Here is a 23,828-nt window from a genome sequence, read left to right as displayed (position 1 = left end):
AAATTTCACTATTTTCATACTGCTACTACTACTAGTAGTAGTTCTATCGCTATTAGTTAAACTCAGGGACGGTTGAGGGGAATGTTGAGCTAGCTAAAGGACTGTACGTGTATGCAGGTCATCAAAAGATTGTATCAGCTTTTTCTCAGAAACAGCTTAAAGTAAGGAGTTGGAACTGTCGGAGGGAATATTGAACTAGACCAAAAAGGCACAATGTGAATACTATTACTGCTTACAACTAGTACTACTACTGCTGTCATTAACTATCCCTAATACTCCTACTATTGCTTCTGCTACTATGAATACTATTGTTGCTAATACCTTATATTAGCTAGAGAAAGTGATAAGGACGGTGTCAAACTGAATCAAAACACACTATGTACATCTGGGTTATCAAAGCGGTGTATTAGCAATATGCCAGCTATGTCTACGGTTATTAAGCTGAGATTCCCAGTGTTACCAATATTACTACCACTTTTACTACTACTACTAATGCTATAATTGAACTAAATCAGAATAGCTAAAGTGCATCCAGGTTTTGAAAATAGACCAGGTTGTCAAGATATCCATGCGGAATATCTTAGAAATTAGAACAGCCTATAAAGTAGAAACTTTCACGTAAAGCTTATGTACCTTTAAAATCAAATCAAAGGCGACTATTCTTATGCTCGTTTTCAATAAGACGTCTCAGTTATATCTCAAGAACGACTGAGGGTATAAAGTTGGAATTCAAGGTCTACTTCTATTACTACTTTTGCTCTTACTATTGAACTGAACCCAAAGAGTGAAAATACATCTAGTTTCTCAAAATAGTATAGATGCAATAAAAAAATTTAATAAGTTCTTACCCCCTCCTCTTCTCCACATTTTTGCGAATTGGTGCCCCTGTGTCACGGCAGATACCTACGAATTTATTATTCTTTTGTTATAATATTGTCTTATTTAATTTCAGCTATAGTGACGGGAATGTAAGTCCCTATCCAACCCACTCTTACAACAGTTATGGGAGTTATGAGGTTGGAAGTACCAATTTTGTGGACAGTACATCTTCTTCTTTTGAAAGTAGAGTAGTGGCTTCAAATCCACCTGGGCCTGATAGCCCAGTGATGCCTTCTATATCCCGTGGTAAGTACTTGTTGTTTTTTAAGAAAATACATCTATGTTACCTAAAAGTGTCATTTAAGTGTAGTAAATAAAAACGATCTAGTTACCATGGGTTACTTTTATGGAAACGCGAAAGAAGTGAAAGTAAGACTGTATTTTTGTGAATGACTTAGTTTTAATTAAATTTTATGATTCTACAAAAATTTTAAAAAATCATATTGTATTTAATTAATATTCTTTCTCTATCTATTTAGCTTTTTTTTTTCAAGGTTCTGAAGAATTAAACTCATTGTCAAGTAAAAAATTGGAGTTTCAAGTTAATGATGGCTTGACTTTTTCTCGTCGACTTCGAAGTAACTTAATAGTATCCAACATTGACTCTCTTGGCGCTTTGGGTGTTGAGCAACGTGAGGCTCCTTCTCAGATTTTTGGGACAGATATGCCAAAAAATTACGGTAACATTTGCATCTCTTTTTGGGTTCCTATTTGTATTTTTTTTTTAAATTGTTTACACGATTAAGAGAAAAAAAGAGAGAGAAATTCATTTTAATTAAAGACCAATATTCACATTATCGCAAAACATTTACGGTAACACTTATCTCACTTTTCAGGTTCTTATTTGTACCTTGTTTAAATTGTTCATTTAAATTGAGAGAAAGAGAGCTAGAGACAGAAAAATTAGTTTTGACTAAAAATCAATATTTACAAAAAATCATATTGAACAGACCTGCCACATGAAAATTTATACAGATTTGTTTGTGGCAGGACTAAATACTTTAATCACTATATTTATAATATTTATGTATTTCAACCTTTTGTAAGAGCATGAAATACACTTAAAGGAGTACAGGATCACCGTTTCTATAAAAACCTTACATGTCCCCAGGGCATAACTTACAACCCTCGCCCTCATGGCTGTGAGGGGATTGTTATCCTCAAAGACATAATTTCAGGACCTTTCAATTACGTTGAATAAAATTGCTATCTCACAATTTTGATTGGATGTGTTTGGGGAAATGATGGACGTGGGGGGGGGGCTGGCTACCCTCAAATCACTTGTTACTATTAAAAAGGTCACTTACCCTTTCAATCTCCAATCTAATGAGCTTCTTTTAAAGCTTCTACAATAACTCCATCTATACAAAGTGCCCTGGTCTAAAAATAATAAATTGTGCCCACATCGCTCCTTACTTAGGCAGCGCTATTGCGCTGCCTATGATAATTTTTTAGTATTTTAAATTTAATCTATTTTTTGTGAACAGGGAATAATAAAATTAAACCTTACTAACGCTTACAAGTATTCTGTTATGCTGAAAAAATTTCAAAGTTGTCTTTTGGTTGCACTCAATATATGATTGGGCACTGTATATAAATTTAGACAGTACAATCATTCCCTATCTCAGCCATTAGACAAAGCCGGACTGAGATGCAAGTGCTCCGGAGAACTTTTAAACAAGTAGAAACATAAGCGACATTAAATTTTTTCATGGTTGGAAAAGTCAGATTTCTCTTGAACGTGAAACTTGGCTTCACCTTTGTAACACTAATTTTTGAAGCTCCTAATTTTAAATTAATTTATTCCAATACATATATAAAAATCGGTAATTAGTGGTGCAATGTTATTGCTAGATGTTTTTGATAATTACAAGTAGGTTTCGAAGTTTCGAGTTCGTTTGAAAGGCATTTTGAGAAAGTTTCTGCCAAAATACGTGTTCTAGGATAATATACACTGGACCGCTGATGCCAGATTAAATGGGAGGAGCTGTTTGTATGCGCCGATAATGCAGTAGCAAAAAAATTACTGTGTTTGATTATACTGTATAAATTTATATATGGTGGATTGGAGGGAGAAAGAAATTTTAAAGCACTAAAGAGTGAAATAGAACTTAGAAAATACTACATTACCTTTTGTAAAGATTAAGGTGAAACCGTTATTCAAAATCTTTGAAATAGATCTTTAATAACAAAGTACCTGGGGACTGGCGATCGGGGTAGTTAGACCAAAATATTGTCAGGCGTATTCTCCTTAACGACCCCCCCCCCCCGAGGAAAATCCCCGATAATACCACTAAGCGGACAATTTTATCCACGAAAATTCTCCCCACGTTTAAAACTGAAGAGCCAGAGGGAAAGTAGAGAAATAAAATGAATGAAGAAAAGCAAGTATTTTGAAATATTTTACCTGCACTCAAAAATACATTTACAATATATGGGGCAGAATATTCTTTAGGATTTTTTTTTTTATTTCTGTTAATTCTTCTTTTCGCTGTTTTCGTGGATGGGCGTTGAATCATTATTGAACGGTAAGATAAAGGATAAAGAAAATAATTTTCTTGCTTGGTTCGTCTGGTGAAACACAGACAATTTATGAAGCAAGTATTTGTCATGTTATATCACTGAAACAATGACAAATAACATAGCCAGCGCAATCAAGCTGCCTAAGTAAAGACCGATGTTGGCACAATGTATTATTTATTTCTTTAGACCAGGACACTTAGTATCGAAGGAGTTGTCGTAGAAACTTGGAAAACGGTTCTTTGATTGGAAATTGGAACGGCTAGTGCCCTTTTTAATAGTCGAAAGTGATTGGAAGGCAACTAACGCCCCTTCCACGCCCACCATTTCCCCAAACACATCCAATCAAAATTTTGAAAGAGCCATTTTGTTCAGCGTAATTGATAGAAATTATGTTTTTGAGGTGGACACTCTCCCACAGCCCTCAGGGCAAGGGTTGTTAGTTATGCCCTAGGAGCATATTAGTTTTTTACAGAAAGCGTTGTCGTAGAAACTTCAAAAAAGGCTCGTTTGATTGGAAATTCAAAGGGCTAGTGCCCCTTTTAATAGTCGAAAGTGATTGGAGGGCAACTAACCCCCCTCTCACGCCCACCTTTTCCCCAAACACATCCAATCAAAATTTTGAGATAGCCATTTTGTTCAACGTAGTTGAAAGTTCTGAAAATTGGGTCTTTGAGGATGAAAAACCCCCACAGCCAACAGGGCAAGGGTCATAAGTTATGCCCTGTGGGTATATAAGGTTTTAATAGAAAGCCTTGTCGTAGAAACTTCAAAACGGGCTCAGTCGGTTGGAAATTGAAATGGCTAGTGCCCTTTTTAATAGTCGAAAGTGATTGGAAGGCAACTAACACCCCTTCCACGCCCACCATTTTTTTCCAAACACATCCAATCAACATTTTGAGATAGCCATTTTGTTCAATGTATTCGAAAGTTTTTGAAATAATATCTTTGAGCAGGGAACTCACCCAGAGTCTTCAGGGCAAGGGTTATAAGTTATGCCCTGGGGACATATAAGGTTTTTATTGAAAACTTTGTCGTAGAAACGTCAAAAAAGGCTCATTCGATTGGAAATTCAAAGGGCTAGTGCTCTTTTTAAAGTCGAAAGTGGTTGGAGGACAAATAACCCCCCTCTCACGCCCATCCTTTCCCCAAACATATCCAATCAAAATTTTGAGATAGCCATTTTGTTCAACATAGTTGAAACTTTTGGAAATTATGTCTTTAAGGATGACACCCCCCCCTCCCCACAGCCCTCAGGGGCAAGGGTTGTAAGCTAAGCCCTGGGGGCATATAAGGTTTTTAAAGAAAGTGTTGTCGTAGAAACTTCAAAAAGGGCTTATTCGATTGGGAATTGAAATGGCTAGTGCCCATTTTAATTGGCGAAACTAATTGGAGGGCAACTAACCCCCCTCTCGCGCCCCTTCCACGCCAACCTAAAAAAAATTCTTTTAAATGTTTTCACTTTTGTAACTTTAAAAAATCAAAAATTTATTAGGGTTTTAAGGAATAAATATCAGCATTATATATATTAAACTGACAATGCAGATTTTTTTTCAGCAAATTCATTTGAATTTTTTTCGTTAAAGTACAAATTATATTCTAGCTTTTAGAAAGCATAGTGTTTAGAACCCTACTCAGATTAATTTCTGCTCGTTTTGAGTTTGACTAATTTTAATTTCTGTTTCTTTTGGGTTTCATTTATTTATTAATACTGATTTGTGGTAGTTGTATGCTTGGTAGATTATTTGATTCTATTTTTATTCATTTTTGGTTTAATGGAGTTCTTTACTTTTTTGCAAAACTTATTTTGTGCAAAAAGTTTTTTTTATTAATTACAATAAAAAATTCGACATCTGCTTAAGTCAACCCCGTGACCTTCGAATTAAAAGCTGATGTACTCTTTATTCTGCTAAGCAGGCTTATAAATAAAAATAAAGGAAGCATAATCATAAGAAATGCATATGAATGTGATGTCATTTCTATGAAATTTTTTTATCTCCAAATTTTAAGGCTCTAAACGCATTTTTCTAAAGTCTTGAGCCTTTTAAATCTTCTTTTAACACTGGAAAATGCTAGTATGTCAATTTTCTGAAAAAATAGCGCCATTTTTTGAGAAAAAAAAACACATAAATAGGTTTTATAGGATAAACATACGATAAATTAAGAAAAAATTTAAGAACATTTCTTTTTTTTAACCTATGACATTCGCTCCAAATGGGAATTTTTTCTGGATTGTCGATTTAATCAAAAGGCTCAATAGATATATGTTTGAGGATGGTATAACCCACGTAGTCCTAAGGGCAATGGCCCTAATTTTCACATTATCTTTTTTCCACCTCGTTTACTTCCTCTTTTTACGCTTTTTAATAGTTTGTTCTTTTGTTCCCTTTCATTCCAACATAACCAGCTTATCTCCTTAGCTATTTCTGCCCAGGGTAAATTTTGTCTTGAGTGAAACCACAACGAATACGGTTACCTCACTGCGGTAACCGTGGTAGATTGAACCTAACCTACTGAGTGGTCAAATTTATTCTTATTTTTCTTTTTGCGCGATCGCTAGGTGAAAGCTTGTCCTGCACTGGGTTTTTTATATCTCTTACTTTAAGTTGACATTACTTCTTTTTCTCCTATTTTTATTTTCCATGGTGGCCCGAAAATGTTAACAGCTAATTTTAACTCATTTTAGTGTTTTTCGTTTTTCTTTCTTTTTTTGCAAGTATGATTAAACTGTATACATTAACTGTCTACTCTTAATGCTTGGAAAACAAAAATATATTTTCAAATGAAGCTTCTGTAGATCAATGTGCTAAAGATGTGTTGTCTTATGGATGTCCTTCGTCTTTTACTGATTGCAAGTCGAATTTCAAAACTTTATTTGATGTCGCAGTTCGTCCCACCGAAGTTTCCTTTGAATCGTCTGCTATGACTACACCAATTGTTGACGGTAAGGATATATTTTTTTAAGTTAATTTTTCTTCGGTTTCCTTTTGTCGAATAGAACCAGATATTTTACATAACCAAATTCTGCTTTACATTAAGGATACAGGCCTGGCTTTCATAAATGGTCGTTGCTATATTTTTTGATGCATTTTTTGTTTGTGTTTGAAAATGATGGATTAAAGGAAATTGTAACTTCTTCAACGTTTCTATAGTGCAAGACGATTAAATTTTGGTTTTTGAGGTTTTATAATTTATGGAAGAACATGTTAAAACATTATTCTAATAATTGCTTAGGAAGAAATTACGAACAAATGTATCACTGATGAAATATTAACTTCAAGAACATACTTATTACATCTCATACAGCTTCTTCTGAGTAAATTTTCGAGTCTCGAAATGCGCAATAAAGTACTTGACTTTTATTTAGTGTCGATTAGTCATTGTAAGGACGTGTAGACTGTTAGTTCTTTCAAGCCTTAACTGTCACTGTTGTTTATTCGCTAAAATCTATTCAGAGGGGCATGTACTTTCATTGAGACCCAGCTAACACTTAAAACTCAATACTGATAATGTTGGCAAATTGAAATTTAAATTGCCAGAATTTTGAAGTTAAAGTTTTCATTAATTTTTCAGGTTTTGTCTCTATATAACCTAGCTTTGATAATGAAATTCTAGTTGGCTGAACCTTTATCAGTTTCGAATGAATTGAGCTTGGATTCCGTCTCATTTAGCTCTGGATATTGTATAAATTTAAATATGAATGGGTTTATATCTAGGTGATTTTTAAAGCTTATATTGGCTAAATCTCATTCTAAATAGACCTTAATCTACATCCGTCGATAAGAAAAGCTATTATTATTGAGTGTTTTTTGATGAAATGACATTTTGATTTTGCTAATGAAGGTGGACATATTGGACTCATTCATGATGTTGGTAAATAGGTCTTTGAAAATATTTGGAGAAATCCTGAAAAAGGTATTGACTTATTTTGGTGTTGCTAAATAATATAAACCTTGAAGAGGACCTTTAAAGTTAACTAACCTTCACTGTTCAATTACTATATGCAAATTCAGCTAGAGAGGACTAACTTAATTATTTTTAGGCAATTACATTAGCAAAAAGTCCATTTTTTTTTATATCATTTGTGGATAGGGTTCGAGGCCTATTCGCAAATTTTTGGAGCCTTGGACCAAGATTCATTTTTTAAAGCTTATATCCTTGCTTACGCGACTAGCTGCCCTTTCTATGTTGAGAAAGTGTTTTTGCAGGTTTTAATAGTATTTTCGAAAGTTTTTAATCTAAAAGGAGCAAGAAATCACTTTGAAGGCTACCGCTTGCTTAGGTGTGGCCTTTATTTACTGTGAGGGTTAGGTAGTTCAAAGTGATCTACTGTAATGAGATAATGAACATATCATCTATTTTGTCATGCAGGTTTTACCTTAGTGGGGTGCTTCTCATATTTTTAACTTGGGCTATGCATCATGAAATTATTACATATTTTAAGAATGCGCAGCATTATGCACAAGTCATACTATAGTCACATCTACGGAAAAATATGAAATTCCGCACGACTTTAGTGGCAGTTCGATGAGTTGTGCTATGTCCAGCTTTCAAGTACGATATCCATGAGCGACCAATCAGAATATATATTTGAAGTGTGTTTTTTTTTTAATTAGAAAATATGGAAACTTAAAGCAACAGTTTTTTTTTATCTGTATAATGAGTAGCAGGAGGTATAACCGATCGTAGGATGAATGAATGAATTTATTGTGTTTGCAGACATGGCCGCAACGCAGCGAAGAGCAAACCACGGCCCATAGTAACTAAAATTTTAAAAATTTGTTGACAAAACCTGAAAAAAACCAACTCGTAAAACGTCCCTAAATATGTAGAATTCTGAAAAACTCGCGCTTTACTGAAGCAAAAACTCGACTCTACAAAACACGATTAGGAGCAGAAAATAGGTACCGTGCAGAAAATTAAAGACTGATCTGTATGGCTCTCAGTGCTCTTTCACCAGCCAAGAAATCAGTAAATTTAAGTATGCAATTATAATTTCTCTCGAACCTTCAAGTGAGATCAGCTTTCAGTAAAGCGCTATTTTTTTGTTTTTTTTTAGGATTCTAGAAATTTAAAAAAATATTACGGGTCAGTTAATTTGTGCTAAAATTGTAGATATATGTTGCATAACTTGTGAAGCAATTAGTTTTGTTCCTTTTAAGTATCTTCTTCCCTTTTAGTTTTATCAGAAAAGTTTTGTTTTTTAATTAATTTCTTTCAGGATTTTCTGGAAAGCCTTACAAGAAAACCAGGCCTTAAACAGCATAATGTGTTATGGTCCAAATATTGGGTATAATAAACACCCTCTTTTGCAGGATTGCGTCCCGGAAAAATTATGCGTCTTGTAGCAAAGTATCGTTTATGTACGAATTTTGTTTGCAATTTTGGCCTCATCAAAGCTTGTTATTGTATACCAGCACGCATACAGGAAAAACTGAAGGGTTTTCCCTTCATCCCTGCTCTCCACAAAATGTTGATCTCTTGGATTCTTTTTCTCCATATTTTACTAACATGTACATAATGAAAAGGATGAAATATAAATGAAAGATAGATTTTTGTGCTAGTGGTACCGGCACAAACCCTATAAATAGTCACAAAGGTCATAAGACACAATTGGTTGCATAACCCAAATTCCTTAAGTGCTATGACACTACAATTTGAATCGACAATCAAAAAGATGATTTGGTTACGTGCAATACCAACATTTTATGTCTAAAGATGTATATACAAAATACCCTATTTAACAGTTTTGTTTTGGAAGATAACCCAGCTTAGGAGATTTTGAAATCGAAACTAAATGTTCCAAATTTATATGCACCAAAAGTAACATTAGACGTTCACTTAAGCAAAAATTGAACCCGTCGCAACTACCCTGAATGGAAGCTTTATGTCCACTTTGGCACCGCAAGTGCATCCTTAGTGGGCTCAAGTAAATTTTCATTACTTGTTTTTTAAGGTCTTTTTTTTTACTTCAATTTAGCGCTGAGTAGGTGCTGCTCCAGCTGCATACATAATTTTCACTAAGGTAATAAAAGCAATTTGGCCTCAAAGGAAACGAAAACGAATTTAGTTTTCTTCCTCAATTTTTTGGATTCTTTTGGCAGACATTAGAGCTGCTCTGTCTTGTCTTTGCAATTGAACAACCATAACTTTCTTTTCGTATGAATACACATGTTTTACTTACCTTTAGAATTAACATCGTATGTAGCCAAATATTGGTGACCAGGCCAAAAATATGCGTAAGAAATACCTGGATTATGTCAGGCATGGACGGGGGAAGGGTGTCTTTTGAGGTTCTCTTGGAAAGTCAAGATTTTGCAGTTGTCCCCACGTTTTCGTCTAAACTCCCTGTTTTATTGGCCAGCTTTCCGCCTCCGTGAAATAACTTCCCGCCTATCGATGAGAGCCTCCCTTAATTTAGGTGGGTTAGTATTCATTGACTGTAAGTATTCTATTATTTTAGGGCTTAAGAAAACGTAGGAAATAAAAATCTGACAATATACACAGACATTAACTATTTACTTGGACTCAATAAGTAAAGGGTGAAGTTTACCATAGTACTCTAGGCAGGGTCTAAGCATGATGGGGGGCCTCTACATAGTTTGTTGTATATTTTGCTCGTTTTAACGTAAAAAAGTACAGTACTTGTCAGAAAAAAAGAAATCAGTATAACCCTTTTAGAGAAAATTAACTTGGGCTTCCACATATTTATAAATTTTTATTTTATCACTGATTAGTTAGTTATTATTAAAATTATGCCAGTTATATTTAAATTTTGCATAACTACCATCAACATTGACTGAAGAATTTTGCGCAAATGACAGTCATGACCAGGGGTGGTTTTAGGGGGAGACAGAGCACTTGTCCTGGACGCATAAATTTTAGGGGCATTTCAAATAAATAATCTAACGGTTATAATCATTTTAAAATTTTATTTTTATTAAAATAAAGTCGAAGGTGCAGTTGGTAGCAAGTATAAGAAGATTGAATCCGAAATTTTAATTTTTCCCATATCTTCATCAGCACTCCTTGAAAATAAAAGTAAGTAGACCGTTTATTTAAATAAATGGAAAATTTTAATAAATTTAGCCTGGAAGGTTTTAGGAGACAGAGGAGGGGCGGTAATTAGGGTTTTGCCCTGGGCGTAAGAGAGGCCAGAACCGCCACTGGTGTTGAATGAATGACCTAATGATTTTATTAGCCTGCAAAACACTGATACAGCTCGGTCGAAAAATATATACACTTGTTGTATAGACAATAGTACGTCAAGAACATCATGGATACCAAAATGAAAAAAATGTAGCAATTACTTCCGTGTGTTAAAGGTCTAGTTTCAAATGGGAACTCCAATTTTTACAGCGTGTTTCAAGAAAAAGATTGTACAGACTCCAAGGTTTGGCCCGTTTTCAAAATTGTTGACACAAAGTGGCGAGAGCCAGGTTTTGCCGAAGTGTGCAACCATTAGCATAGTATAAAATTTAAGTGTGTGCCTTGAACTGTCAATTATATAAAGTATGACTTCAGGTGTAAGGGGGCTAAGCGACCTTCTGTGAATGTGCCATGTGTCTCAAATTTGTTAACATGATGTGCCTTTTACCTTGGCTAATATTATACTGACAAATTTTTCCGAACCTTATGATTTTTAAGTTCTTTTTTGGTCTCTAGCTCAAATTGAAATTGTCTCCTGCAAGGTATGTGGGGATAAGTCAAGTGGAGTGCATTATGGGGTCGTAACATGTGAAGCCTGCAAAGTATTTTTCAGAAGATCACAAAGCAGCAAGATCAACTATCAATGCCCTTGGAACTTGATTGGAAAAAAGAATTGCGAGGTCGACAGAATCAACCGAAATCGATGTCAGTATTGCCGACTTCAAAAATGTTTGGCATTGGGAATGTCTAGAGATAGTAAGTTTGCTTTTTTTTCAAGGTACTTTCATTCCAATCAAGTCACTGAACAGTAAGGGGGATGAGGAGTCACAAAACAAGTTTTTTTTCATAGTCTTGCCCTTCAGAGGACCATTGATAGCTCCCCTCCCTCTATTGAAAGAATTGCTTAAATTCTATATTGCTATAAATAGCTTTGAAAATCCTGCATTTTGTATGTGATGAAGGTTAAATAGCTGCACACATAGACGTGAAGCCTGTCAGACAGCAGCTATAAGCAGCTATTGCGTGTAATCTTCTGTGACAATTGGATAAATTCCCCCCCCCCCCCCCAAAAAAAAACACAAAATCAAAATTTTTCTCCCTCCTTCGAAAGTTGAAATTTTCGGAGAGAGGGCTGCAATGACGCGTTCTTAAATTGAGACTGTCTTGTGGGGAGTATTGGAACCGATTCTTCTGAAAAGCAAAAAGAGTCGCTAATGACCATTTTCTTTCCAATTTGATGTATTTTTAAAAATTTTCAGCTTAACATGCGTATTTAATCATAATTCTTGAGCTGGTTAAGATAAATAATTTTTTTTTAATCTTCATGTTTGGTTATTTCAAAATAAAAATAGGTGTGTAAAAAAAAGAAAATAAGAAAAAAATAAGTCAGATGACCTATTTTCCGAAAATCTTGAAATTCTCTCAAAGCATTAAATTGTTCTCCTTTTAGCTATGAAATTGGGGAGAATTTTGAAAAAGCGAAGAGAAAAGGCCGAAGATGAAGTTATGTTCCATAAGGCCCAAATGAGAGAGGACCAAATGTCTTCAGACAGCGGACCAAAAGTCTTCGGACCAAAAGTCATCATACAAAGAAGACAAAAGTCTTCTTTGTATGATCATCAACAGCCATCTTCATCCGATCAACTTTATACTGGAACGTAAGTTTTTTTTTTTTCCTTATTTCTTTTTTGCCTTTGATTCTCTTAAGTCTGAAATACTGACAACGCCTCCTCCATCTTACCCTCAGACCCGCCGAATCTGAGGTCGTTTAATATTGTTATTGGAAACAGAGTTAAAAATGCGAAAGATACAATATTGGTTGCGACTTTTGCCTGAGGATATTCTTTTGGTTTAATTTTGAGGAGGTCAGGGATGGGTGACCTATCGAAAAATAAGGCTGTATATTTTTTAATACTTCTTTTCCCTTTTTTGGAAGTGTAAATTTGTCCCAGAAATAAGCTCGCATTATTGGATCTGTGTCTATGCTCCTCCCTGAACTCCAGGAAAGACTTTGACCTGGAAATGCCCTTTTGGACCTCACTCCCGCCCGATCTGGACCATCACAGCCTCTTGCGGTCAGTTAGTTAATCTGGACAACCTTTCTGATATTTTAGGATCATCTATTTTTATATTTAAGTCTGCTACATTAAAATAAAATTGCTAAATGTTCACTAACCTTGAAATCCTTATAACTAATAATAGCTCAAATTTTTCATTCTTTCCCCGAGTTTCTTCGTAAAGGTAATTTATTTCTTTCCTAAGTGAAAGAAATAAAGGTTCTCAAGACAGCCAAGTAGGGATGTAGTAACAGATTGGGGTAAGAGAAACATTGACCCTGCAAAAATAGTTTTGAAAAATATCGAAATTTTGGTTTATTTATCGACTGATTGAAATTTAAAATCCATATATATTTTCAAGTCAGCAAGTGAATCACGGTCGTACCGGAAGAAAGGATACATTTTGGTCGGAAGTTTGATACATTTGGTCGAATTTTAGTCGAAATTTTAAAGGAGAATATTATTCCTCTGTTTCTAGATTAACTAGTCAAAGTGATGGTTTGAAAAAATGGGTTTGGGTGTATAAAGAAAACAAAGGAAGGGCATAAAGATTATTTTGATCTAATGAAATACGTTGCGTTAAAGAAGTTGTTTCAATTGAAGAAAGTACGTCCAGCATAAAAGAAACTTTGGGTTAGTTTTGAAGACACTATTTTAGACAACAGACTGAATGCAAATATTGTGTTCCGAATCGTAACTTGTCAAAAGGGGGCCATCAGTCCATGAAAAAACCTAGTGAATTCACAGTCATTTTCTATCTGTACTGCAAGGTATATCCCTACGGTAGAAAATTTTGCGGGTTGTTACAAGCTATTTTTCTGAGCTGCTTGAAACATTTTCTGGGCGGCAAACGTGATCCATCCGTATTACGGCCATTTTAAAAGCATGATCCGCTAGTACCGATATTTTGGACCGGTCTGTGCGCATTGTCAATGTACGTTCGTTCGAAGGTGGGAATTAAAAACTGTACCATTTGTCTCAAATTTGAACCAATAGTAGCGTGGAATCGTGTTTGATTGGATGAAAGTGATCGAATTATATCACTTTTTACTAATCAGTTCGTGACTGGGTTAACAGGAAAATCAGACCGTTAAATTTAGCAAAACCCGGCATCCATTTTTGTCCCAATGGGCATGACACTGTTCAATTTACAGTCATTACTACTATTACTTCTACTGCTACGAATATTACTACCAATAAGGTCAAGGCTATAAAGGAAATTTCCAGGAAATGTTGAGGGGTATGTCAAATTATTTGAAAGATGGTATGTGTATGAAAGCTATCAAAAGGCTATATCTGCAGTATCTTACGAACTGCTTAGAGTATTAACTTGAATCTTTCTGGCATGTTGAGGGGTAGGTTAAACTAATGAAATTTCATTATGATCATGCTGCTACTACTAGTAGTAGTAGTTCGATCGCTATTAGTAAAACTAGTACTAAGATTTTTGGTATTAATGTTGAGATTTCAGGGACTGTTGAGGGGAATGTTGAGCTAACTAAAGGACTGTATGTGTATGCAGGTCATCAAAAGATTGTATCAGCTTTATCTCAGAAACAGCTTAAAGTAAGGAGTTGAAACTGCCGGAGGGAATGTCGATCTGGACCAAAAAGGCACAATGTGAATACTATTACTGCTAACAACTAGTACTACTACTGCTATCATTAACTATCCCTAATACTCCTACTATTGATTCTGCTACTATGAATACTATTGTTGCTAATACTTGATATTAGCTAGAGAAAGTGGTAAGGGCGGTGTCAAACTGAATAAAAACACAGTATGTACATCTGGGTTATCAAAGTGGTGTATTAGCAATATCCCAGCAATGCCTACGGTTATTAAGCTGAGATTCCCAGTGTTACCAATATTACTACCATTTTTACTACTACTAATGCTATAATTGAACTAAATCAGAATAGCTTAAGTGCATCCAGGTTTTGAAGATAGACCAGGTTGTCAAGATATCCATGCGGAATATCTTAGGATTAGAACAGCCTATAAAGTAGAAATTTTCACGGAAAGCTTATGTACCTTTAAAATCAAATCAAAGGCGACTATTCTTATGCTCGTTTTCAATAAGACGTCTCAGTAATATCTCAAGAACGACTGAGGGTATAAAGTTGGAATTCAAGGTCTACTGCTATTACTACTTCTGCTCTTACTATTGAACTGAATCCAAAGAGTGAAAATACATCTGGTTTCTCAAAATAGTATAGATGCAATAAAAAAAATTGAAAACGTTCTTACCCCCTCCTCTACTCCACATTTTTGCGAATTGGTGCCCCTTTGTCACGGCAAATACCTACCAATTCATTATTCTTTTGTTATAATATTGTCTTATTTAATTTCAGGTATAGTGACGGGAACGTAAGTCCCTATCCAACCCACTCTTACAACAGTTATGGGAGTTATGAGGCTGGAAGTAGCAATTTTGTGGACAGTACATCTTCTTCTTTTGAAAGTAGAGTAATGGCTTCAGATCCGCCTGTGCCTGATAGCCCAGTGATGCCTTCTATATCCCGTGGTAAGTACTTGTTGTTTTTTAAGAAAATACATCTATGTTACCTAAACGTGTCATTTAAGTGTAGTAAATAAAAATGATCTAGTTACCATGCGTTACTTTTATGGAAACGCGAAAGAAGTGAAAGTATGACTATATTTTTGTGAATGGCTTAGTTTTATTTAAATTTTATTATTTTACTGAAAATCTAATAAGAAACATTGTAAAATAAGTAAGGTTAAATATTTTAACCAAGTACCATGTCTTTTATGATTACAGATATCATAGCTGATAACCTAACATCTGTAAAGATACAGAATATCAACGTGCCCTCTGCATCTGTAGTTATGGACACTGCAGAACAATCTCTTGTCTCCAATCAGCTAATCCTGAGCAACCAAAAGCCAGTAGTTACGCTTCCACAATCTGAAGGACACAACGAAAAAACACCTGTTTTGATAACCCACTCAACACACGCTGATCAAGAAAAATCGGTTCTTAGACGAAGGAAGAATAATGCCGTTTACTATGAATCTTCTGATTCTGATGAGGAGGATATCAGTGACGAAGGTATGGAATTAATTTCGATATATTTGAGCAAAAAGGAGAGGTACGGATGTCTTTTTTCTTGTTACATAGAATCTTTCTCTCAAGATTGTTTGGAAATGGGGGCCAAAAATAAGCTTAATGTGGTTTGAGCACTTCTCTTCTCGGCCTTCCCTCCAAGTTTTTTTATCCTACTTCTTAAAACTTGGCTTTGGATGCCTGTTCTGTTTAGATATTCTTAATTTACTTGCTACATATAACAAACTTATTTGAAAGTGACGCAAGTCAAAAAAAAAAAAAAAAAAAAAATCGAGCTGCTGACCCTAGAAGATTGGGAAAATGAGCAATTCAGTAGATAAATCGGATTACTGCATTTAAAAGTCATGTATGACTGTGATATCAAAACACCAGATTAGTTTAACTTGATCAATAAGTTAATAAAACTCAGGATCATTGCTAAGAAATAGCCAGTAGAATTTTTGCATTAAATCTTAAATCAGTGTATCTCCAAAATAATGCTTGTGCAGCTCGGCTACATTATGTCTGAGTGTATTGGTTGCCTATTTGGAAACTAATGTTTCGTCTCAGCTAAGGGAAGCTATTTGACGGAATTGTTTTTTTTTATGTTGAAAAATATCTTGATAATATAAATGCTGCCCCTCCTCATTCTTACTCACTTTAAAAAAAAATGGAGGTTCCTCCCCAGGTGAAGAGAGAATGGAGGTTCCTGGCATACTTCTCTTCACCTGGACCCAGTATTGGCCCTTGTCACCGACTCGAGACTGTAAATGTTGTTGCCATGGACCAAGTTTAGTATATGCCTACGAACTCCCTCTTAACCTCACTCTTTCTCCGAGCTTTGAGTCCCAAACAGTTCTTTTGACTTCAAATATTTTGTTTCATATTCATAAAAAAAATGTGTAGAGATGACATATGTCGTCACATTGGCTGGTATTTACTCGATCAACATTTTTAAGCCTCATCCTCAAAAACCTCAGATTTTTGAAAGAGTTAAAGCGGTAGACTTTCCAGATTGAGAATCCGCTCGTATTTTTAATTCGGCTAGTGAAAGGATCATTTATATAGCAATTTCTTTGAGACCTTTTTCGCACATTCTGTCTCCCTTAGTCTCACTCTTCCTTAGAGCTTTGGGTCCCAAACAATTCTCTTGACTTTAAAATTTAGCTTCATGTTCATTAAGAAAAAAGGGTAGAAATGACACATCTGATCACATTTGCTTTTATTTACTCTCTCAACATTTTTCCCTAAACCTCAAATTCAACCTAAAAAGAAGCTCAGGTTTATGAAAGAACTACAGCATAAGACTTTTTGGATCGGAGTTGGCATATATTTTTTGGTTGGCTGGTGACCAATCATTTATATAGCAATTCGTTTACGGTTGGCCACTTTTTCATAGGTTTCTAAGGCCAGTGAACGGGAATACCTCGGAAAATTCGGCCTTTCTTGTTATTTCAGTGTTTACCTTTTGTCATGAGCACACTAGATTTTATGGTGAGACTTCATATCATTCAGTAAGTTCCTTTTGATAGCCACTCTAAATGTACGATAATTTTAAGAAAATTGACTGAAAGTATCCAAATTATACTATTCAATCATATTTTATGAATTAATTTTAAACAAACTCTGTTTCACATTGTAAGTTTTTCAACGAAAAATAAAGAGCTATCTTTAGCCAAAGATGAGTAGAAATAAAGTCAAACAATTTTGCAAGGGTAAAACTACCATAATTATTTGTCAATAAATAAATTAAACCATAAACGAACAGAAAATACAATAAATAACCGAGTCAAGCTCAAAACGAGCAGAAACTAATAGTAGTGGAACTGCCCCCCCCCCTGCTCCAGAGCATAATTTGCACTTTACTGATAATAGTCTTTGTTTTGGAGCTTTTTGTTTCTATTTCTCATAATATCAAGAAAGAAAATCGCCATCATAACCAATAAAATGGCTGAAAAAAAAGAATTTATATCTAAGGTTTAATATGTATACTGATATTCATTCCTGAAAATGTGAATAATATTGGATTTATTAAGTTAAAATAGTGAAAATATTGAAAATGTATTTTGTTTTCAGTAAAGTGCAAATTACGTTCTCGTCTTTAGAAGACACGGGTGCGTCAGCCCTACTACTATGAGTTTTTGATCTTTCTGATTTTCACTCGTTTATTTATTGTACTTTCTGTTCATATCGCGTTGATTTATGGTAGTTTTACGATTTGAAAATTATTTGACTTTATTTCTGCTCATCTTTGGTTTAATAGAGCTCTTTATTTTTCTTTTTTTGCGGAATAAGTTATTTTAAATTAATATCTTTTTTTAAGTGACATAGTCTTCGTGATTGGTAAAGAAAAGAGTATTCTTAATCTTTCGATATTTTTTCTATAAGTATCTGGATTTTGGCTGACTATTTAAATGTTGGACAAAATTTGTCACCGACATTTAATAATATACGCCCTTTTGAAATTCTGGATACACATAGCATTTTTTTTTTATTTAGTTGCAGAGCTCCTCAACTTTTCCTGAAAAATAAGACTTGATACCCTATTCTGTTTCTAAGTGGTAGCATCTATACTATTTTGAGAAACCGGATGTATTTTCACTCTTTGGATTCAGTTCAATAGTAAGAGCAGAAGTAGTAATAACAGTAGACCTTGAATTCCAACTTTATACCCTCAGTCGTTCTTGAGATAGTTTCTTCCGTGAAAGTTTTTACTTTCTAGGCTGTTCTAATCTTAAGATATTCCGCATGGATATCTTGACAACCTGGTCTATTTTGAAAACCTGGATGCACTTTAGTTGTAATCAGTAATAGTATTCACATTGTGCCTTTTTGGTATAGTTCAGCATTCTCTCCGACCGTTTCAACTCCTTACTTTAAGCTGTGTCTGAAATATTGCTGAAACGTTCTTTTGATGATCTGCATGCACATACAGTCCTTTAGTTAGCTCAACATTTCCCTCAACAGTCCCATTAATACCATATGTCTTAGTACTAGTTTAACTAATAGCGATAGAACTACTACTAGTAGTAGTAGCAGTATGAATATAGTTGAATTTCATTAGTTTAACCTACCCCTCAACATGCCCTGAATTAATGCCCTGATTCCTGATTCAAATTAATGCTCTAAGTCGTTCGTTAGATACTGTAGATATGGCTTTTTGATAGCTCTCATACATATACCATGTTTTAAATAATTTGACATACCCTTCAACATTTCCTGGAGATTTCTCCTTTATAGCCTTGGCCTTATTAGTAGTAATATTAGTAGCAGTAGAAGTAATAGTAGTAGTATTATGCATATAGTATCTTGGTTGGTTTAACATCCCCATAACATGCATTGAAAGTTTCAACTTAATGCTCTAAGTTGTTCCTAAGATATAGCTGTTACGCCCTTTTAATAACCGGCAACCACTTAGCGTATTCCAATTTAATTCACATCCCACTCAACATTACCTGAAAGTTTCGCCACTTTACCCTTAGCTTTAGTAGTACTAGCAGCTGTCGTCGGAGTAGTAGTTGTAGTAGTCGTAGTAGTAGGAGCAGTTATAGTGGTAGTTGTAGTAGCAGTGGTAGTAGTACGAGTTTCAGCAGTAGTAGAACGCACATAGTGCCTTTTGAGCAGTATGTGCTTAAAATATCCCCCCAAAAATCCCTGAAAGTTTCATCTTCTCATCCTTAGTATTAACAGTAGTTGTAGTAATTGTAGCAGCAGTAGCAGTAGTAGCAGTATGCACAAAGGGCCTATTGGTTAGTTCAACATACTTCTCAACACGCACTGAAAGTGTAAACTTAATGCCCTACAATGCTACTGAAAAATTGCTCATACATCTTTTTGGTAAGCTGAAGCCGCACAGTGTGTTTTTATTTTTGTTCAAAATCCCCCTAAATATTCCCTGAAAGTTTTACCTCATTACCCTTAGACTCATTAGAGGTAGTAGTCGTAGCAGTAATATAGTAGCAATAGTGGTATCATGTACATAGTGCCCTTTGGTTAGTTTAACAACCCCCCCCCCCTCAACATGCCCAAAAAGTTCAAATTAATACTCTTTGCCGTTTCTAGGATACTGCTTATAAGTCATTTCAAAAACCTGCTTGCAAATAGCTTCTTTCGATTTAATTGTAACTTCCCCTAAAAATTGCCTTGTAGTTTTACCTTTTTACCATTAACCTTACTAGTTGCGATAATCGTAGCAGTAATAGCTGTAGTAGTACTTACATAGTGCGTTATGGTTAGTTCAAAATTCACCTCAAGATATCCTGTAAGTTTCAAGTTAATACTTTAAGCCATTGCTGAGTGTATTTTAATTTAGCTCAACTTCTCCCTCAATATCTCCTGAAATTTCCACCTTAATACTCTTTGCATTACTACTAGTTGCATCAGAAGTACTAGTTGCAATATTAGTAGTAGTGTGCACGTATTTCCCTTTAGTCAACTGAGCTTCCGCCTAAGCATTCCCTGAGAGTTCTTACTTAATACCCTAAGCCATTCCCCAAATATGCCCTTTTGACAGCCTATTTGCGCATAGTGTGTTTTGACTTAAGCCATCTTTCCCTTCAATTTTCTTTTAAATTTTGGGTGTGTTTGGGCAAATAGTGGGCGTGAGAGGGGGGTTAGCTGCCCTCCAATCACTTTCGACTATTAAAAATAGCACTAGCCCTTTGAATTTCCAATCAAATGAGCCCTTTTTGAAGTCTCTACGACAACACTTTCTATAAAAACCTTATATGCTCCCAGGGCATAACTTACAACCCTTGCTCTGGGGGCTGTGGTGGGTTGTCATTCTCATTCTATTTGAAGTGACTCGGTAAAAAAAAAAAAAACACACTAAAAATATAAATAATGTATTGTACCCACATTGCTTTTTATTAGGGGCAGCTCGCCCTTTAGGGTCATATAGTCCCATAGAGTAGCATAGGCTTTAGCATCCCTACGTAGCGCATGCATGCGCCGCCTATGATAATAAGTTGATCTATTTTTAGAAATTAATTAAAAAAAAACTTTCCACAAAATAAGTTTTTCAAAAAAAAATAAAGAACTCCATTAAACCAAAAATGCACGAAAATAGAATCAAATAATCTATCAAGGATACAGCTACCACAAATCAGTATCAATAAACAAACGAAACCAAAAACAAACAGAAATTAAAATAAATAATAGAGTCAAATTCAAAACGAGCAGAAATTAATATGAGTAGGGTCCAAAACCCCTATGCTTTCTAAAAGCCAGAATATAATTTGTGCTTTACTGAAAAAAAAAATTCAAATGAATTTACTGAAAAAAGTGCATTGTCAGTTTAATATACATATACTGATATTTATTCCTTAAAATCTTAATTAATTTTTTATTCCTTAAAGTTATAAAGATAAAAACATTTAAAAGAATTTTTTTCAGTAAACTACAAATTATATTCTGACTTTTAGAAAGCATAGGGGTTTAGAACCCTACTCATATTAATTTCTGCTCGTTTTGAGTTTTACTCTGTTATTGATTTTAATTTCTGTTCGTTTTAGGTTTCATTTATTTATTGATACTGCTTTGTGATAGTTGTATGCTTGGTAGATTATTTGATTCTATTTTTGCTCATTTTTGGTTTAATAGAGTTCTTTACTGTTTTTGAAAAGCTTATTTTGTAGAAAAAGTTTTTTTCTAATTAATTTATGTTCGTTTTATATTGACATACTCTTTTTTAGGGAAGCCTCTTTAGGAATACTCTTTTTTAGGAGCCTCTTCTAAAGTTAAACAACAATCCTTTCCATAAACACCTTAAATACCCCCTGGGTATTACTTACAACCCTTGCCCCTAATATCTGGGGTTTGTTTCAACCCCAAAAGACTTGATATATGATATTTAGACTATTTTGAATAGAATGGCTGTCTCAAAAGGTTTCTTAGATGTATTTCGGGACAATACGACGTGTCTGTGTAAGGAAGGGGGATAGCTGCCCTCCGATCAATTTGACTCTGAAAAAGAGCACTAGAGCGTCTGATTACCAATCCAATGAGCCCCCTCCAAACTTTATATGATCATGCTTTCTATAAAACCTTAATTTACAGGGCATAATTTCAATTTCCAGTCGAATGAGCCCTCTTTTAAGTTTCTACAACAAGTGCTTTCTATAAAAACCTTTTATGCCCCCAGGGCATAACTTACAACCCTTACCATGAGGGCTGTGGAGGGTTGTCATCCTCAAAGACCTAATGTCCAGAACTGTCAACTTCGTTGAAAAAAATGGCTATCTCAAAATTTTAGATCGGATGTGTTTGGGAATATGGTTAGTGTGAGAGGGGGGTTAGTTGCCCTCCAACTACTTTCTACTATTAAAAAGGTCACTAGCCTTTTCAATCTCCAATCGAATGAGCCCTTTTGAAGTTTCCACGACACTTCTTTCTATAAAAACCTTATATGCCCCCTGGGAATAACTTACAACCGTAGCCCTTAGGGCTGTGGGGGGGGGGGTGTCATCCTCAAAGACCTCGTTTCCAGAACTTTCAACTACGTTGAACAAAATTGCTGTATCAAGATTTTGATTAGATGTGTTTAAGGAAACGGTGGCCATGAGAGAGGGGTTAGTTACCGTCCAATCACTTCCGACTTTTAAAAAGGGCATTATCCCTCTCAATATCCCATTGAATGAGCCCTTTTAGAAGTTTCTACGACAACACTATCCATAAAAACCTTATATGCCCCATGGGCATAAATTACAAACCTTTTCCTGAGAGGTGTGAGGGGTTGGTCATCCTCAAAGACATAATTTTCAGAACTTTCAACTATGTTGAACAAAATGGCTATCTCAAAATTATGGTTGGATGTGTTTCGGGAAATGGTGGGCGTCAGAGGGGGTTAGTTGCCCTCCAATCACTTTCGACCATTAAAAATGGTACTAGTCCTTTCAATTTCCAATCGAATGAGCCCTTTTTGAAGTTTCTACGAAAACACTTTCCATGTAAAACCTTATATGCCCCAAGGGCATAAATTACAACCCTTGCCCCGGGGGTTTTGGTTGGTTGTCATCCTCAAATACCTAATTTTATAAATTTTAAACTACGTTGAACAAAATGACCATCTCAAAATTTTGATTGAATGTGTTTGGGGAAATGGTGGGCGTGAGAGGGGGGTAAGCTCCCCTCCAATCACTTTTGACTATTGAAAAGGGCACTAGCCCTTTCAATTTCTAATTGAATGTGCCCTTTTTGAAGTTTCTACAACAACGCTTTCTATAAAAACTTTATATTCCCCCAAGGCATAACTTACAACCTTTGCCCTGAGAGCTGGGGGGGGGTGTCATCCTCAAAGACATAATTTCCAGGACTTTCAACTAGGTTGAGAAAAATGGCTATCTCCAAATTTTGATTAGATGTGTTTGGGGAAACGGTGGGCGCAAGAGGAGGGTTATTGCCCTCCTATCACTTTCGACTATTAAAAAAGGGCACTAGCCCTTTCAATTTCCAATCGAATGAGCCCCTTTTGAAGTTTCTACAAAAACGCTATCTTTAAAAACCTGATATACCCCCAGGGCATAACTTGCAACCCTTGCCCTGAGGGGTGTTAGGGGCTTGTCAGCCTCAAAGACATAATTTCAGAACTTTCAACTACGTTGAACAAAATGGCTATCTCAAAATTTTGATTAGATGTGTTTGGGGAAATGATGGGCGCGAGAGGGGAGTTAGTTGCCCTGCTTATGATTGTCAAGTACATGGGATAAGCTGACGAAGCAGTGTTCTCAGGGGAATCTGAGACTGAACCATTTTCAGGAATTATTCCCACCTTTGAAAAACCGAATATGTCGAGAAATTTAAATAAAGATCATCGTTAAAGTTCTACAAGAACCTCAGGAACCTTCTTTGGCGTCTTTTTAGAGCTTTCTGACAACCTTTAAAAATGTCATTGAACTCATATATGAGATTTACCTTCGTTTATCCAAACTAAATATTGGCAGATCTAGCACATACACCTTTTTTCTTGATCTGCGAATATTAAGACATTTCCGTTTTTTTGTTTTTTTTTTCTTGGGAAGATGTTTAAGGATCCTAGTTGAGCTTGAATTTTCAGGTGGAGGGTTTCCCTGTGACCCCGGCATATATCTTTTTGTGTTTTCCTGTATCCCCTCCCTCCGTCCTAAATTTATACATCGATTTAGAAATTTCTCGTTAAC

The 23,828-nt window shown here is 35.2% G+C and overlaps 1 protein-coding gene across 1 annotated transcript in view; it reads left to right on the top strand.

Annotated features, from left to right (window-relative positions):
- Positions 1-23,828, top strand: part of LOC148952970 (uncharacterized) — a 100,976-nt gene that overhangs the window by 56,482 nt on the left and 20,666 nt on the right. The window contains exons 11-17 of the mRNA XM_089087841.1: positions 953-1,125; positions 1,374-1,559; positions 6,188-6,343; positions 11,065-11,304; positions 11,999-12,206; positions 14,960-15,132; positions 15,388-15,678. Coding sequence (XP_088943967.1) covers positions 953-1,125; positions 1,374-1,559; positions 6,188-6,343; positions 11,065-11,304; positions 11,999-12,206; positions 14,960-15,132; positions 15,388-15,678 — 1,427 coding nt within the window. The remainder of the gene's footprint in view (positions 1-952; positions 1,126-1,373; positions 1,560-6,187; positions 6,344-11,064; positions 11,305-11,998; positions 12,207-14,959; positions 15,133-15,387; positions 15,679-23,828) is intronic.

This window comes from Artemia sp. Qi Xiang Cuo, chromosome 4 (assembly GCF_049724085.1).
Source record: "Artemia sp. Qi Xiang Cuo chromosome 4, ASM4972408v1, whole genome shotgun sequence".
Taxonomy (NCBI): domain Eukaryota; kingdom Metazoa; phylum Arthropoda; class Branchiopoda; order Anostraca; family Artemiidae; genus Artemia; species Artemia sp. Qi Xiang Cuo.
This window is presented reverse-complemented; position numbering and strand designations above follow the sequence as displayed.